General features: G+C 39.8%; 1 protein-coding gene and 1 pseudogene across 2 annotated transcripts in view; both read left to right on the top strand.

The window, feature by feature from the left end:
- The first annotated feature begins 114 nt into the window (after positions 1-114).
- The window catches only part of GMPS (guanine monophosphate synthase), a 56,109-nt gene continuing 41,505 nt past the window's right edge, over positions 115-14,718 (top strand). Inside the window, exons 1-2 of one of the 2 annotated variants that reach the window (XM_019806464.2) lie at positions 471-993; positions 10,889-10,967. In XM_019806464.2, the coding sequence (XP_019662023.2) occupies positions 10,917-10,967 (51 nt within the window). In that variant the 5' untranslated portion in view covers positions 471-993; positions 10,889-10,916. The other variant, XM_011232997.3, reaches the window with a different exon arrangement.
- LOC117795507 lies at positions 13,462-13,562 on the top strand (annotated as a pseudogene).

Genomic DNA, 14,718 nt, shown 5'->3' with positions numbered 1-14,718 from the left:
CGGGCTGGCCGCAGAACCTGCGGGTTTCTTTTCCTGGAGGCGGACCTCGGAGGCGGGAACGGACCTGGGGGGCGGGGCCTGGCCCCGAAGGCCCCTCCTCCCGAAGCGGGCTGATTTGGCGGCTGCCACAGCTGCCGGGTGTCCGCGGTTTGGCTGCCTAGCCGAACGGGCTCTGGCTCCTCCCAGTGGCCGGCCAGGGCGGAAGCAGGAGGCGGGGGCAGCGTGCGCGCTGCTGGTCTCCTCTCCCGCGGCGCTGGGGCCCGCGCTCCGCGGCGGCTGCTAGATTCGGCGCCTCGCAGTCGGCTAGCTCCTCTCCGCGCCCGCCCGCTTCTAGACCAGGCCTCCTCCTCAAGCCCCGGCCAGCGGAGTCGACCCCGCCGGCCCTCTCCCGCCCCGTCTCATACTGTGGCCGCCGCTGCCGCAGCCCCGGCCCCGATGGCTCTGTGCAACGGAGACTCCAAGGTCAGTTTTTGGCGTGGGGCTCCCTGCTTTGCCGCCTCCGGGCGCAGGCGAGGCTCCGGGGCCGAGGAACCACCGCTCGACCCCCCCTCCCCCCAGCCCGTCTGCGCAGCCCTGCGGCCCGGGCAGCTGCGCGCCGGAGAGTCCCCGGTCGGGGCCTGTGGCATGTTTTCTCCTCTGTAGCGGCAGGTGCTTTGTTGATTTTTGTCTGCGTGTCGGGGTTCCTGTGCCCGCCGGCCTCCGGGCGTCGGGGAGGGCGTCAGCTCCCCGGAGTCGCGCCGCTGGCCCTCGCCTCCCCCGCTCTGCTGTGGGGCTCGGAGCCCGAGGAGCGCGGCCGGAGGGTGGAGGTAGGGAGGCAAGCGGGTGTGTGTGCTTGCTTCCTCAGCCCTCACCCCCGTCCCTTCGGGAGGCTGGGGGCCTTTTGTGGACCTCCTGGGGCCGGCGGAAGGCGAGGCAGGATCGGGGCCTCGCGTGCGGCGTTCAAGCTGTGCTGCCCTCCCGTCTTCCCGCCTCCCCATTTCCCGCCTGCCTTCGGTGAGGCCCTCCCCATTCCCTAACGCCGGCCTTGGGGTCCGCGGCGGCGAGGCCGGCCCTCGGCGAGGCCGCGTGATTGCAGTCCTCCCTCCACCCCCACCCCCCCGTTCCCCGGTCAGTCCCCGGTCAGGGCCGGTGGCCCGAGGGCTGCTCGCTCCGCTGCCCTCCCCCCATCCTTCTCCGAGGGCAGGAGCGTGGGTCTAACCCCGCCCCTAGTTGCTGGCTGCTGCTTCTGCACGTTTGTTTGCGGTGGATCCGCTCCCCGCGGTGGGTGCCCTCTCCGGGACGGGAGCAGCGGCCAGCGTGTCCGAGGGCTGGGAAGTGGGGAGTCGCGGGGTGTTGGAAAAGTTGCTAACTTGATGTGGGGAGAGCACGTTTGGGTCGCCGCTGCGCTTCTCGTCGCCTCCAACTCACTTTTTTCTTTAGACCCTCCTCTTTAGTCTCGCTTCTGAATTGGGCACCTTCGCTTTCACTTCTGTATTAAAATTTTCGTTGGCTTGGCGTTTTCAGACCCTCAGAAAGTCGTTTTTGTCAGCAATAAAGTGCATAGTTTTGAATTGGCGATTAACTTGAGTAAGATGTATCTCTTGTACACTGTTTAGAGCCTGGCTTTAAGAAATTATTAAATTTTACTCGTGTGTGGGATTTTTAAGTCAGGTGGGGATTGGTGTTCTGTCAGTAGTGCCTTATTCAGATGGTATTCTTTTTCAAAGGTGGTGTCTAAGTGTCACATATTAGTAGGTCCTTTCCTACTAATGATTGCTTAGTACCTCCTAAACATTAAAAAAACTATTTGTTGAACAAATGAGAAAAGATGATAAGATAGCGAAATGCTCTTTTAAACCGAGAAAACTAATGGCATAGACTACGTGAAACTTTTCTCGGGATTGTAAAGGGGAATGAAGACAGTCGAACTTGTAGTTTTTTGACCTCAGAAGCTAATGTAAACCTCATTGTACAGCTCTTTCCTGTACATTAGCTCACTTGCAAAGCATTTTTCTGTTTTGAGACTTAAAATTTATCTTCGTATTGGTAGAGGAAAGGACTATACTACTACGAGGACTCAAACCTAATTTACAGACTTTGAAAGTTATGTGGTGATTTGAGAAGAGTATTTTCACAAAATTAACTGGCAGCAGAAAGTTCAAGACTCAGTTTCCAAATTTATTTGTCTCAGGAATATAGAACATAAACTTTTTTTTCTAGTTGATATTTTTGTTTTGTTTAATTTGCATCTTAAGGAGAGTCTTGATCAATTTGATATATTTGAGCCTCAAGTGAATTGCTGATTGATTTTATTTCAAGGTCCTTTATGTTTTATAGCATACTAAAGCATGAGTGGTTTTTTTTGTTTTTTTGTGTGGTTTTTTGTTTGTTTGTTTTGTTTTGTTTTGTTTTTAGATGTGAACTCAGTTGGAACATTTTCAGGTGGAGCCATCAGGGAAATAACATATTTCATCAAATCTGTTATTATTTCATGTACTTTTAAGGAGGAAAAAACTCCCTACAATTAAACCGTGATATGTTATTGATCATAAGAAACATTTCAAGTAAAGAGATGTGTAAACATGGGATAATATGCATAATAAATTAGGTGAAATAGATTTCTAAGAGGTCCACCTGAAAATCTGAGTACGCATTTCTTTTCCATAGTTTACCACTGAACCACCCTTCCCTCTGGAATGAAATAAAGGTACTGTACCCAAGCTTACTTCGTACATCGATTGTGACTCTGACAGTTGTGTGTAAATCCTGGTTCATAAATTAAAGTGGGAGTAAAGAGCTGATTATGATTCCTATTCCGGTACATTTCAATTTGTATCACAGGATTTTCTAAAATGACATTTTTGCATGATAGAAATTAGGGAGAGACCTAAAATCTGTAAAAGCATTTGTGCTATTAAAATATATCCAAAGCAGAGGTTATTGTTTTCTTAGTTAAGGAACTGATATGTTATTAAGAAGTTAAGATCTTGGGGCACCTGGGTGGCACGGCGGTTAAGCGTCTGCCTTCGGCTCAGGGCGTGATCCCGGCGTTATGGCATCGAGCCCCACATCAGGCTCCTCTGCTGTGAGCCTGCTTCTTCCTCTCCCACTCCCCCTGCTTATGTTCCCTCTTTCACTGGCTGTCTCTATCTGTGTCAAATAAATAAATAAAATCTTTAAAAAAAAAAAAAGAAGTTAAGATCTTATATAATGGTTTGTTTGAAAACTTTTTTACAGCTACTCAGTGTTATGTATGAATATTATATAGGTCAATATCAGACATGGTAACTATTTTCTGTTTTATTAAGGCAGGATTATCAGAATATTGTTCTTTGGGTTACTTGTCAAAGTTTCCCCCTTTTTGTCCTTATCTAAGCCTCAGACTTGGTGGGAGTAGAAGTAGGACCTGCTCTGTCACCTTTACTGAGATGTTGACTAGGGTAAATCATACTTGGATTAAAAGTGTTTTAAAATTGATTGCATGTGGTATAGAATCTTTAATGACATCTACTGTTAAACTTTTAAATTTGGCATTAAAAATTTTTTTTTAATGAGACAAGCCAAATTTCATTTTTTTTTTAAAGATTTTATTTGAGAGAGTGAGAGAGAGCACGAACGGGGTGAGGGGCAGGGCTGGATCCCAGGACTCTGGGATCATGACTTGAGACGAAGGTAGACCTTTAACAGACTGAGCCACCCAGGCGCCCCTTTAAGTTTTTGAATTGAGTAGAAAGATAACAAGATTTTTTTTTACCTGGGATGCATTGAGTATTAAACAGCTATCCTTTTATAACTCTATAATAGAACATTTTTTTTAAAGGTCAAAGATGATTTTTTTTTTTTTCTGCTTCAGATTTTGTTCACATATTAGGATATTCATCTAGGGGCTCAGTTAGTTAAGCATCTGACTTGATTTCGGCTCAGGTCATGATCTCAGGGTTGTGAGATTGAGCCCCTCATCGGGCTCTGCGGCTGGAGGTGGAGCCTGCTTAAGATTCTCTCCCTTTCCCCGTCCCCCCTACTTCTCTCTCTCCCTCTCTCTACTCCCTCCCTTAAAAAAAATCTTCATCTAGAATGTAAGAGCTGTTACAGACAAAAGGCATAGTTTTTATTGTTTCCTGTTCTAAGACTTGGAAGGTTTTGAAATTCCTCCAGAAACCTCAGATGGCCTTGTCTTTAGCTGGGCCAACTTGTTACTTAAGGAAGATAATTGTCTCAAGTATTTTTTTTTTTTTAAATGTACACTTGTCCTATACTTGTTCAAATATATTTGATACTTTTAAAAGGCTGTTTAATGATTCCTATTTCAAAGGATGCTGTTTAAAGTAATGAATACTTATTTGCTATCCAGAAGAATAAAATTTACCTCTGTTATGGTGCTTACAATGCCTTCATGTTTCCTTCTAACCTAGACTCTGTTTAGATACTAAAAAGGAAGTCCTCAGGGATAAAACATAATTCTGAAGCACTCTGTGAATCAATAGAAGAGTAATCGTTCTGCAGAAATTTGAATCTTTGTATAGCATGTATAATTCTGGGTTGTAGAGAGTATTTTTTTCATGCTTATTGTGGAATAGAGATGTTTCTGTAATTGCTTAAGAATCATAGTGGTTTGGAAAAAAAATAGTAATGTGGTATTAGTTGGTTTACTATTGGTGGACCCTTGCCATGGCTTCGGGTTCATTGTTTTGAGCACCAAGGAGATGGTTTATATAGTTAAGTCTGTACATTCCCTAATATAGTACATTGTAATGTGATAGGGAGTAAGGTGTTTGGTTATAGTAGTGTGGCCTTCTATTTTTGGCTAACCTGGGGCACATAAACATAAAAGGAATTGCTAAAAATAAATTGTAATTGCTGTAAAATAAAATATTACCAAACAAAATAAATGTGGATTTATACAATATAGTAAATAAATGGCAGAAGTCCTGTAGCAAGAGTGCTCAAATTACTGTCTCTGGACATCATGCACAGGAACACACAACATCTCTTTCCTGCATATACTTTACAGATACCTTATTCACGTTTTCCACTGACCCAGATGGTGGCCTAGAGGTTTGGTGCATCTTGCAAGCTGAGCAATGGCTGTGGCACTCAAGACTGGATAGAGTTAGTTACCCTTACATGCCCCTGTCCAAGTGTACTTCATCTTATTAGGAAAGGATTTGGAAAAAGAAATGGGTTATCAGTGGTTGGCTTTCAGATTGAACCTGAAGTTAGAAGTCAGAACTCTGTGTTCATTGCACCTGTACTCCACAGGACTAGACAAAACCTTGGCAGAAGGTGGAAGTATAAAGTGAAAGTGTTAACAGACCCACCCTATGTTATTTAATGCAGTTATTCCTAAGAATGTTAAAAAATGAAGCCTATGAGATAAATGGGTGGGTGTGGGAATGACAGGTGTAAATTAGGACAGTCCTGGCAAACTGGGCCATATGGTCATTCCAGTTACAGAGCGCACATTGCCTTGGGTTTAGATCTTGATCTAAACAGGGACATCTTTTTTAAAATTTGGCTAAAATTCAATCCTAATGTATATATTAGAATAATTTTTTCTGAGTAAGTATGCTAAGAGTTTATGAAATTCTTAAAAATTGAGTGTCAAATTACTTGTTTTCTAAAAGGTGAGAACCAGCAGCGTTGAAACTGACCAACAGGTAAAATAATCTGCTCTAATCTATCGTAACATTTGCAGGGGATGTTTCCAAACTTTTAAAGCTGCCTGGACATGCAAAATTCTGTTATTCTTGTTTGTCACCAGGAGAACAGAATCCTTTTTGTCTCTTAAAACTTACCGAGATCTATGTAAATTTAAATCACCTTCACCTTGTCTATAATTTGGAGAACTAGTTTTAGTAGTTCTTATCCTCTGAGTCTCATTATGAATATAAATCTAAGACTCCAAATTCTAAAATGCTGCTTTGAACAAATTTTGGATGAACAATCCCTAACTGATTTGGGAAAATTTAGATGAATATAAAAATATTTATAGTTAAATCATTGTTTTGATACATTTATTAGTAAAGTGAAACTTTTTATGCTGTAATTTTTTTCCCCCTTTAACATTTTACGAAAAATTTCAAACTGACAAGCAAGTTAAAAGAAATTTTAGTCAGCATTTAGGTGTATCACCTAGATTCTACTCTTTTCTTAAAAAAATACTTTTATAACTGTTTTATTGAGATATTCATATATCATAAAATTGTGCCATATGAAGGGCACAGTTCAGTGGTTTTTGGTCTACTCACAGATTTGTACAACCATCACGACAGTCAATTTTCGAACATTCTCATCACCCCCAAAGGAAATCCTATACCTTTTAGCAACCAGTCCTCCTTTCTCCTGGTCTGCCTTTCTCTCCCAGCCTAGACAACTACTAACCTGTTTTGTCTCTACGGATTTGCCTATTCTGAACATTTTATATGACTAGAATCTTATAATATGTAGTCTTTTGTGACTGGCTTCTTTTATTTAGTGTAGTGCAGTGCTTTCAAAGTTCATCTGTCTTGTGGCATATGTTCAGTACCTTATTCTTTATTACCAAATAATATTCTGTTGTATGGACATACCACCTTTTACTTATCTGTTCATCAGTTGATGGACATTGGGTTTTTTGTACTCTTTGAATATTATGGATAATGCTGCTATGAATATTCTTATACAAGTTTTTTTGTAGACATAAATTTTCATTTCTTGTGGGTATATATACATGGGGTGGAATTGCTGGGTCATGTAGTAATTGTGTATTTAACCTTTTGGTGAATTGTCAGACTGTTTTCCAAAGTGGCTGTGGTATTTTACATTTCTGTCAGTAGTGCATGACGTTCTAATTTCTCCACGTTTTTGCCAACACTTGTCTTTTGGATTATAGCCATCATAGTGGGTATGAAGTGGTATCTTATTGTGATTTTGATTTGCATTTCCCTAATGACTGATGATGTTGAACATCTTTTCGTGTACTTATCGTCCATTTGTATATTTTCTTGGGGGAAATGTCTATTCAAATAATTTGCTGATTTTTGAAAGTAGGTTACTTGTCTTTTTATTGAGTTGTAAGAGTTTCTTTATTCTAGTGACAAGTTTCTTTTTTTTTTTTTTTAAAGATTTTATTTATTTATGTGACAGAGAGACAGCCATCGAGAGAGGGAACACAGCAGGGGTGGGGAGAGGAAGAAGCAGGCTCCCAGCGGAGGAGCCTGATGTGGGACTCGATCCTGGAACGCCGGGATCACGCCCTGAGCCGGAGGCAGACGCTTAATGACTGCGCTACCCAGGCGCCCCTAGTGACAAGTTTCTTCTCAGAAATATGCTTTGCAGATATTTTCTGCCATTCTGTGGGTTTTTGCTTTCTTAATGGTGTCCTCTGATGCATAAAAGCTTATTAATTTTGATAAAGTTCAACTTATTTTCTTTCATCACTTGGGTTTTGGTATCTCATCTAAGGAACATTCCCCTTTTATTTTCCAAGTTGTTTTTTTGTTTTTTTTTTTTTTAATTCCAGTTAACGTTATAGTGTAATATTAGTTTCAGGAGTAGAATTTAGGGATTTGTCACTTGTGTATAATACCCAGTGCTCATCACAGCAAGTGCCCTCCTTAATACCCATCATCCATTTAGTCCATCCCTCCCGCTCCCCTCTTGCATCCCTCAGTTTGTTCTCTGTAGATAAGAGTCTGTTTTATGGCTTGCCTCCTAAGGAGCATTTCCTAATGACCTTTAATCTTGTGTAATTGCCTATGTTTTCTTCTAAAAGCTTTGTAGCTTTAGCTCTTATAGTCTTTGATCCATTTTGTTGTGAGACCCTAAGTTATAATTTGATGGAACATATTTATATTGCTGCGTTATTGTTATGAGCTGTGAGATACAGTCCTCCCAACTCCCCACATCTGATTGGGTGAAATCAGGCACCAGACTTACAGCATGAGACTGAGGAGATAACTTTTTAAAAGGTAATTAAAAGTAATTAGGAAAAAAATTATAAACTTTTAGGGGCACCTGGGTGGCACAGCGGTTAAGCGTCTGCCTTCAGCTCAGGGCGTGATCCTGGCGTTGTGGGATCGAGCCCCACATCAGGCTCCTCTGCTATGAGCCTGCTTCTTCCTCTCCCACTCCCCCGGCTTGTGTTCCCTCTCTCGCTGGCTGTCTCTGTTTCTGTCAAATAAATAAATAAAATCTTTAAAAATATATATATAAACTTTTAATGGATGGTTAATTGGATGTTTAATCCACGTAAGTGAATTTAACCTGATAGATTTTGGTTTTGTAATGGAGTGGCTCTTAGATTTGAGTGAACGTTGGCCTTATTTTTGACACCATGGCAGAGCTTGACCATCTGGTGCCCCTGAAGGCTGAGGGTAAACAATTGCTTATTGTAACATTGTTTTTCAGTTTGTGGAGACAAATGGGTTGAGAAAGGTCACTAATAGGTATTTTGTTTTGCTGGTTTTTAATTGAAGTGAAATGTACATGGGTGCAGGGTATAGAACTTTAAGTGTACAATTTGAATTTGACAAATGTTTATACCTGTGTAACCACTATCCCAATCAACATATAGAACATTTCTGTCACTCCCAAGTTCTTGCATGTCCCTTGGTTCCTCCAGCAGCAACCACGGTTCCCATTTCCATAGCCAAACATTAGTTTTGCCTGCTTTGAACTTTATATTAATGGAATCGTATAGCGATTTTTGGCTTCTTTCACTCAACATAATGTTTTTGAGATTTATCTATGTTTTATCAGTAGTTCATTTTTACTGTTGTGTAGTATTCCACCGTAGGATGTACTAGAATTTATCCATTCACATTTGATGGCCACGTGAACTGTTTCTAGATTTTGTGGACATAGATGTTCATTACTCTTGGATAAATAACCTAGGAGTGGAATTACTAGGTCAGAGGATAGACCCTAACAGGTTTGGTATTTTCTATTTTGTACAGTTTAGAATATTTACGTTGTAATAACCTACTTGATGCCTGGAAGACATAAACATTGGTAGAGTAAAACAAACTTAAAAAAAATTGCATCATAATATTTTGTCCTTAAGGGTGTTTTAAAAAATATCTTGTTCAGCTGCATTTTAATGGGAATAGGATGTGGCTTGTGGGCAAACAGGCTACTTTTAGATTGGCTTTATAAACACGTACCAGTAGAAATGAACAACTTCTATATTTGATAATAGCAATCTGAATTTTAAATTCAAACATAATTTGAGGGCTCCTGGGTGGCTCAGTCAGTTAAGCGTCCATTTTTGGCTCAGGTCATGGTCTCAGGGTCGTGAGATTGAGCCCTGTGTTGGACTCCACACTCAGTGGGTAGTCTGCTTGGGATTCTATCTCTCCCTCTCCCTCTGTCCCTTCCCCGCGCTTGTATGCGTGCCCGTGCACACACACTCTAAATAAATAAATTAAATAATTTGGCAATAAAGCTGATGAAAATAGAATTGGAAGCACTCGGGATTTAATAAGGCTGAGTTTTTATTGTTTTTCTTTTTTTAAATGCAACCTTGGCATTGGTGCAATATTGACATATAAAAACTATTTTCAGGTATTTGATAAGAACTTTTCTTTTTTTTTTTTTCTTAAAGATTTTATTTATTTATTTGACAGAGAGAGAGGCAGCCAGAGAGAGAGGCAGCCAGCGAAAGAAGGAACACAAGCAGGGGGAGTGGGAGAGGGAGAAGCAGGCTCCCAGCAGAGGAGCCTGATGTGGGACTCGATCCCAGGACTCTGGGATCACGCCCTGGGCCAAAGGCAGACGCTTAATGACTGAGCTACCCAGGCGCCCCGATAAGGACTTTTCTGTCAGTTTGTGAGGCATAGTATCCTGGTATGGTAAATCTTGGGCACCAGGCCTACCTCCACAGAGGTTAATTAATAATGCCTCTACGTGGTTCCTCTTCCCTGATATCTTTGCTTCATTAGTTACCCCCTTAAAAAAAAGATAAGTCTGCATTTATGTTTTAAATTTCCAAAGCTAGAGAATCAGTGTAATGTGTATCTTAAGGAAAAGGTCACAGAAAGCTAAGCATGATTATAGCCATTTTGAATAATTTTGCCCTATATTATGTATTTCTGCTATTTATGGCCAGGGAAAGCAGAATTGTAGTATGTTACAGATTTAGGACCTGCCATTGATGCTTTGGTGTTAAACAGTTTTTGTAAAATTTCACTTTAGGTGGTATTAAACATTTTCAGAAGGACACGTGAACTGATTTATTGCTGACAAGTTTGTGGGTCAGCTCAGCATTGCTGAGCTCCCCTTCTCTTGGGAATACTAGGTTGATGATGTTTTCACGATGGCATAAGCACAGGGTGCAAGTAGAATCATTACACTCCATGATTTCTGCCTTCATTACATTGGCCAAAACAAGTCTCATGGTTGAGCCCAATGTTAAGAGTGAGGAAATACATTCTGCTTAAAAGAGGATGAACTGCGAAGTCATATGAGAGACAGCATGGATATAGGGAATCGTGAAGAATTAGGGCCAATATTACAGTCTGTTACATATAGAATATTAAAAACATGCATAAGTAGAGCAGAGAGTATAAAGTCCCTAACCAGCTAAACAGTTAAAAGCATGTGGTCAAACTTCCTTCATATACATAGGCAGAAAATGAACTACTATGTAACTGTTGCCTGTATTCAGTAATCGCACCTAGAATTTTTTGTATATAAGAGACTTAGACTTTGTTGAGAATCATATACCACTTACAGATTTAAAAAAATATGAACTAAATTAGTTTTGGTATTTTTTAAAAACTTCCTTCATGTTTAGTTTGACACTTCTAAGTTATTGTTTGACCTGAGTTGTCCAAGAACTGTTGTTCCACACATCTTCTATGCCATCAAAATTTTTGATGATTCAGCATTTCTTGAGAGTGCTCAGTTACTTCTGGAAATTTTTTTCCAGATCCTTGACGACTCATTCTGCCAGTTTGATGCTAGTACTTCCTTGGTCTTACCAGAAGATGTCAATGGAAGTTTTTCAGGTAGTAACCAGAACTCAGTCCTTCAAGTGGTTTTTAAATGTTAAGGGGTTGCACTTGTCTAACGGTATTACTAGGAGTTACAAGCCACTGCACTCACAAGGGGTCTTCCTTAAGTGTTTATAGAATATATAGAGAAATGACATATTTGGTGAGTTGTATAAAGCTTCGGAATGTCTATCCTAGATGAATTTCAGCTAAGCTCAGCTGTATTTCTTTTGCTGAATCCTTGGGGCATCTTTCTGCACTAAGGGAAATTTTCTGAGAGACTCCAGGGAATCTCTTTCCCTTGAGGGATTTTTTTTTTTTTAAGATTTTATTTATTTATTCGACAGAGATAGAGACAGCCAGCGAGAGAGGGAACACAAGCAGGGGGAGTGGGAGAGGAAGAAGCAGGCTCATAGCAGAGGAGCCTGATGTGGGGCTCGATCCCATAACTCAGNTGGGGCTCGATCCCGTAACGCCAGGATCACGCCCTGAGCCGAAGGCAGAGGCTTAACCGCTGTGCCACCCAGGTGCCCCTCCCTTGAGGGATTTTATGTCAAATTGTACATAACTGTAGGCCAAGGCAGTGACAGCTGTGTCATTGAGCTAATGGAAAATTAAAGATATAGTGTGATTTTAGAGGTGTTTGGCTTCTTTCAGTTGGCATGTCTGAAACTGATTTATCCATGTTGGGATTTTTCAGCCGAAGAGGACATTACGCTTTGTGGGATCATGGGGCGTTTAAACAGCAATTTGGGTTAAAGATTAGGTCAAGGCCTTATAGGGCTTGGAAGGTTTTTGGACTTAATTGAACTTTATTCTGAGGGGAAATCATTGTAGGATTTTAAGCAGGGGGAGGACTAGAAATCAGGTGTTTGGGTTTTTTTGTTTGTTTGTTTTTTACTTTTAAGCACACAGGCTATTAACCAACTGATGAAAGTCAGGATCACCAATAGTGGGACAAAATGACATCGTGTCCTTGCCGTGGTGTTTTATTAGGAAGAGGCATAATTACATCACTAGTGTAAGACTGTTGCCAAAAAAATATTTTAAAATCTGAAAAAAAAAAAAAAAGCCTTAAAGGACATTAGTGGTGACATTTGAGGAAATTTGTATGTAGATACTATTAGTGTTAAATTTCTTGGGTGTGATTATGTATTGTAGTTATAGCGGGGAATATTCCTGTTAGTAGGAAGTACATGCTGAAAAGTTTTTTTGGGAGAGAAATATCTATAATTTATTTTCCAGTAATTCAGAGGAAGAAGTATATTCAGATAGAAATCATGCAAATGTGGCAAAATGTTACTAATTGTTGAATTTAGGCAGACAGTGGGGTTTATTGTGCCATTCCTTTTTTAAGTTTATTTAAATTTAATTTTTTCTAAGTTTATTATTATTATTATTTTTTAGTAACCTCTACAACTAGTGTGGGGCTTGAACTCACAACTCCGAGATGGAGAGTTGCATGCTCCTCTGACTGAGCCAGCCAGGCACCCCTGTGCCATATTTTCAACCTTTCTGTAGGTTTCTGTAAGTTCAAAATTTTTCAAGAATAAAAAAAGGAGGATAGAACAAGCATGTGATAAGGTCAAGAGCTAGAGAGTCTGACTCTTTGGTTTAACCCTTTAATTGTAGGCTCAAACTTCATTCAGTATTGTATGTGAGATGATGGTTTCTTAAGAAAAACTTTCAGTGAAATTTGTTGACATTTCTAAAGTACCTAAGGTGTTAGATAATTTTGTGAAGACAATGTATATCTTTTCCCGAGTTATAGGTGTGGTGAGATTAAATAAGTAAATATGCTTCTACAGTAGCCTTTTGGTAATGAAAGGATTATTCTGGGTAGTTGAGTATCTCAGATGATTAGAATATGTGTATGTGTGTGTGGGGGGGGTCGTCTTAAAATCTCTTTTAACCCTAAAACTTTTATCTGGGCAACTGACGTCTACTAAAGTGTCTTTTTGAAGAGCAGCTACCTGAATAAATTTAGCACTGATGAAATTCAATTTCCAAAATCATTTATATCGTATAACTACTTTTCTCAGATATCGGCAGAACATTATTTCACTCACGTAAGCAAGCTTTCTAAAGTAATAAAGCTTACTTCTTTTAAGTACCAAAATATTAAAAATTAAAATAACTTTGAAGGTAGTCTTCCAAAAATATATTGCATATTTACCCACTTTACTTCTATAGTGCTAATTGTTTTGGGGTTTGAAAAGGCCTGCATTTACCTTCTGCTTCTGCCAGTGTGTCCCTAGGCAGGTGATATAGTATCTGAGTCTTTTCTTCATCTGTAAAATAGAAATACATATCATTATGAATAAGAAAATATGTAAAGCACATGAAATACTAGGTGCGAAGTAAAGTTAGTTCCCTTTTGCTTTATTTTTAAAAATCTTTTTATTGTAAAATAAAACATGGATACAGAAAGTTACATACAACAAACGTATAGTTGAGTGAATTATAAGTCATGTGTGCTTTTTATCCAAAATATCGAAAGGTTTTTTTCTTTAAAGCCCAATAATTTGTTAAGCATATGTGTCGGTACAGAGATTAGCATGGCCACTGTGCAAGGATGACACGCAAATTTGTGAAGTGGTCCATATTTTTCCATTTGCGGGGATGTGGATGGAGCTAGAGAGTATTATGCTAAGCAAAATAAGTCAGTCATAGAAAGACATATACCATATGATTTCACTCACGTGTGGAGTTTAAGAAACAAACAGATGAGCAAAAGGGGAAAAAAGAGAGAAAGGCAAACCAAGAAACAGATTTTTAACTGTAGAGAACAAACAGATGGTTACGGGGGGGGGGTGAAATAGGTGATGGGGATTAAGGAGTGCACTTGTGATGAACACCCGGTGTTGTATGGAAGTGTTAAATCACTAGATTACACACCTGAAGCTCATATTATGTTGTATGTTAATTAACTGGAATTTAAATAAAAATTTAAACAGAAGTATGTGTTGAGATAGGTCATTCTGGGTTCATAGTCTAATTTTGATTCATAATCGTTTATACCTTGTATAATTTTCTTAATATCTTTTAGTTAATTTAGAAGTCGCACTTTCCAGTTTTGATCTGTTGTTTCTCTTTTTGGCTTGCTCTGGTAGAGATGTTTTTATTCCTTATTCTCTCTTTTTTACTTTGATTAACTTTGTATCGGATTTGACTTCTATAATTCGTTTCTCTTGTATGTGAATATAATATTCCTGAGTTGAGAAGGAATTGCGATTCAGATATCTTTTATAACTTTATAGAGCCTCCTCTTCTGTTAAAATTACGGCAGCTTGTTTTCTGAGGATTCGTTGCTCTGATTGCTTTCCGGAAAAGCATTATCAATGTATAGGTGACAGAGATAAGATTAAAAAACCTTTTTAAAATTCTAATGTTATGGGTTATACCCTTTTCCTCAGGTAATACAAACAATCCTAATGAAGTGAATTTGAACATGCTTATACTCTGGCAGCAGACTTTTGGTTCCTCATCAGTATAGCCCTCATAGGAATGCTGTGACTATTAGATAGGGTGACCATATAATTTATTGTTCAAGCTAAGATGCTTTTGAGATTCAAAGGAGGCCCTATTAGTAAGAATGTCAGTATGACAGGCATAAACTAGGACTATATTTTGGTACAGCTGGGTTGTATGTCCACCATTTTAGATAATATATTTAAGATGCATTTATACATAAAGTGACTATATTACATAGCAGTTTATGCTGGCTTTTATTAAAGTGTTTATGTATGCTTACCTATGGGTATGT

The sequence above is a fragment of the Ailuropoda melanoleuca genome, chromosome 1 (assembly GCF_002007445.2).
Source record: "Ailuropoda melanoleuca isolate Jingjing chromosome 1, ASM200744v2, whole genome shotgun sequence".
Lineage (NCBI taxonomy): Eukaryota > Metazoa > Chordata > Mammalia > Carnivora > Ursidae > Ailuropoda > Ailuropoda melanoleuca.
Note: the sequence above shows the minus strand (reverse complement) of the source record. Positions and strands in the feature narration are given on the sequence as shown.